Genomic DNA, 3,105 nt, shown 5'->3' with positions numbered 1-3,105 from the left:
CCGCGGCCCACCATCATCAACGCGGAGAACCTCAAGGGCCTGGATGACCTGGACACCGATGCCGACGATGGCTGGGCAGGTGGGTTGTGTTTCTGAGTGCGCTTTCCCCGGGGGTTAGAGGTCGGCGGACACCCGTCCCTGCCCAGCCAGGATGAGCGCCCGCGGGTGGTTTTCCTGGGCGCAGGGACTGAGCATGGGGGCGGGGAGCAGCTTCCGTGCCGCAGAGGTCCTGGCTGGCACTCACAGGGGGGCTTCCCGGCCCATCCGTGTCTTCTTTTGGTCTTCGGTCTTGATCCTAGAGTTGTGGTAGATTTTGCTGTTAACTTTTTTTAAAGACTTTTTTTAGAATGGAAAAGTTAAACCAAGAAAAATTGTGTAATGACCCCCCAGCTTCCCTCACCAGCCTTGGCAGGTTCCACCATTCTGCCTTTCTTGTGTCTTTCCTTTCGCCCACTCTCCACCCCCAGTCTGATTATATGCCTTTACAATCCTTTGTTTGTTTTCACGTAAATTTTAATTACATTGAAAGACACACAGCTTAATTGTACACTTTTGACAAAGGGATACACCTGTGAACCTTTTCCTCCTCCCCCAGTCCCTTCCTGCCGGCCTGCCACTCTTCTGGCGCCTCACCTGGAGCAGTTTTGCCCCTTGTATGATTACAGGCAAATGGGTCACACAGCTTTTCCTCTGTGTCATGTTTTTGAGATTCATCAATGTTGTTATATATGTCAATTGTTGCTTTTAATTACTGGGGCATATTTTATTGTATCAATATACCTTAATTTACTGATCCACTTAAAAGCTCCATCGTGTATAATCTTCTATAATAATAAAAGCGTAATATGCTAATTAGAACGGACGTCCTTCAGGACGACCTTCCAGACAAAAGCTGGGGCTTCGAGGGAAGCTGGTGCTGGTAGCCGGGGGAAGGAAGGCCTACTCTTGCACGAATTTCGTGCGCCGGGCCTCTAATATTTTCATGTCTCTTGAGTGCACAGCGGGGAGTGGAAGTATTGGGTCAAAGGGTAGGTGTGTGATGAGGTGCACAAGGACCACAGACCTTTGCCACGTAGCCGAGCCATTGCACATTCCCAGCAGCAACCACACCTTCCTGTCAGTCTTTGTGCTTTTAGCCATTCTGGTGGGTGTGTAGTGGCATCTCATTGTGCTTTTCATTTGCGTTTTGCGGGTGACTAATGCCAGTGAACACATATCTTCATGTGCTATTTGAGGGGTGTATCTTTCCTTGCCTTTCTGAGGGGTCTGATACAAGTCCTTTGCAGCTTCACAAATATTTTTCACCATAGTTTGCCTTGTCTCTTCTTTTTTTTAATCTTCACCTGAGGGTATGTTTTTTTCATTGAGAGAGGAAGGGAGAGTGAGAGGCGGGTGACTAATGCCAGTGAACACATATCTTCATGTGCTATTTGAGGGGTGTATCTTTCCTTGCCTTTCTGAGGGGTCTGATACAAGTCCTTTGCAGCTTCACAAATATTTTTCACCATAGTTTGCCTTGTCTCTTCTTTTTTTTAATCTTCACCTGAGGGTATGTTTTTTTCATTGAGAGAGGAAGGGAGAGAGAGTTAGAGAAACATTGATTTGAGAGAGAAACATTGATCGGTGCCTCCCATACACGCCCTGACCGGGGATTGAACTCGAAACCTGGGTAATGTGCCCTGACCAGGAATAGAACTCGCAACCCTTTGGTGCACCCTACAACGCTCTAACCAGCTGAGCCCCATCAGTCGGGGCATCTGTTCATCTTTTTAGCACTGTTTTGATGAACAGAAGTTTTTAGTTTTGATGAAGTTTATAAATTTGTGGTTTTTTATGGTTATTACTTTTGTATCATATCTAAAAAAATCTTTTGTCTCCCCTTGGTGGTAGAGATATTCCTTTATATGTTATAGTTTTAACTCTTACCGTATGTCACGTTGAATTAATTGATCTGTAAGGTGTAAGATAGGAGCTGAAGTTTATTTTTACCATAAGGATATCCAGTTGCTCCCCACTATTTGTTGGTGAGGCTTCCCTTCCCCTATTGAATGGCTTTGGCACCTTTGCCAAAAATCAATTGACCTTGTAAGTGTGGGTCTATTTCTGGACCTGTTTGTTCCATCGATCCGTTTGTTCATCCTTAAGCCAATACCAACCACACTGGATCATTATAGATTAAGTCTTAAATTCAGGTAGTGTAAGTCTAATGAACAAAATCAACTGACAACATTTTAAAAAATTCAGGTAGTATAAGTTTTCAAGCTTTGTGTTTTGTTTTGTTTTTCAGTCCTCACCTGAGAACGTGTTTTTATTGACTTTGAGAGAGAAACGTCGGTCGGTTGCCTCCCATGCATGCCTTGACCAGGGATTGAAGCCACAGCCCTTCGGTGCTCGGAACAGTGATCTTAACTGAGCCACTCCGCGAGGGCTTGTTGTGTGTTGTGGTTGGGTCACTATTCTGAGCTCTTTTCATTCCCATGTAAATTTAGAATCAGCCTAGCAGTATTTACAAAAAGCCTGCAAACGTTTTGGTCAGGATTTTATTGAATTTACTTCTGGATAAATGATGCCTTAATTTTGAATCTTCTGTGCAGGAACCTGGTGAATCTATCAGGTCTGTCCTTTCCCCAGCAGTGGTTTAGAGTTTTCAGGGTCAGGGTCTTGACTATGTATCATCAAGTTTATTCCTAAGTATTTGATGGTCTTTGATACTATTATAAATGGCATTGTTTCTTTAATGTTGTTTTCAAGTGTTTGATGTTATTATGCAGAAATACAAGTTGATTTTGTGTATTGACCTTATACCAGACACTTTGCTGAATGCACTCACTAGTTTTACTGGTTTTTGTTGATTTCTTAGCATTTCTACATAAACCATCATGTTGCCAATAAATAGGGGCAGCTTTATGTCTTCCTTTTCAGACTTGATGCCTTTTTTTTTTTTCTTGCTTTATTGCACTGTGGTACTTCCAGCCCAATGTTGTATTCAAGTTCTTTGTTTCTGATCTTAAGGATAAAAATGTTTAGTGCAGCGGTTCTCAACCTGTGGGTCGCGACCCCTTTGGTGGTCAAACGACCCTTTCACAGGGGTCGTCTAAGACCATT

At 43.5% G+C, this 3,105-nt stretch overlaps 1 protein-coding gene across 1 annotated transcript in view; it reads left to right on the top strand.

The window, feature by feature from the left end:
• Positions 1–3,105, top strand: part of PRRC2B (proline-rich coiled-coil 2B) — a 52,073-nt gene that overhangs the window by 10,053 nt on the left and 38,915 nt on the right. The window contains exon 8 of the mRNA XM_014529879.1: positions 1–79. This exon is cut by the window's left edge and continues 61 nt beyond it. Coding sequence (XP_014385365.1) covers positions 1–79 — 79 coding nt within the window. The remainder of the gene's footprint in view (positions 80–3,105) is intronic.

This window comes from Myotis brandtii, unplaced genomic scaffold, assembly GCF_000412655.1.
Source record: "Myotis brandtii unplaced genomic scaffold, ASM41265v1 scaffold699, whole genome shotgun sequence".
Taxonomy (NCBI): Eukaryota; Metazoa; Chordata; class Mammalia; order Chiroptera; family Vespertilionidae; genus Myotis; species Myotis brandtii.
This window is presented reverse-complemented; position numbering and strand designations above follow the sequence as displayed.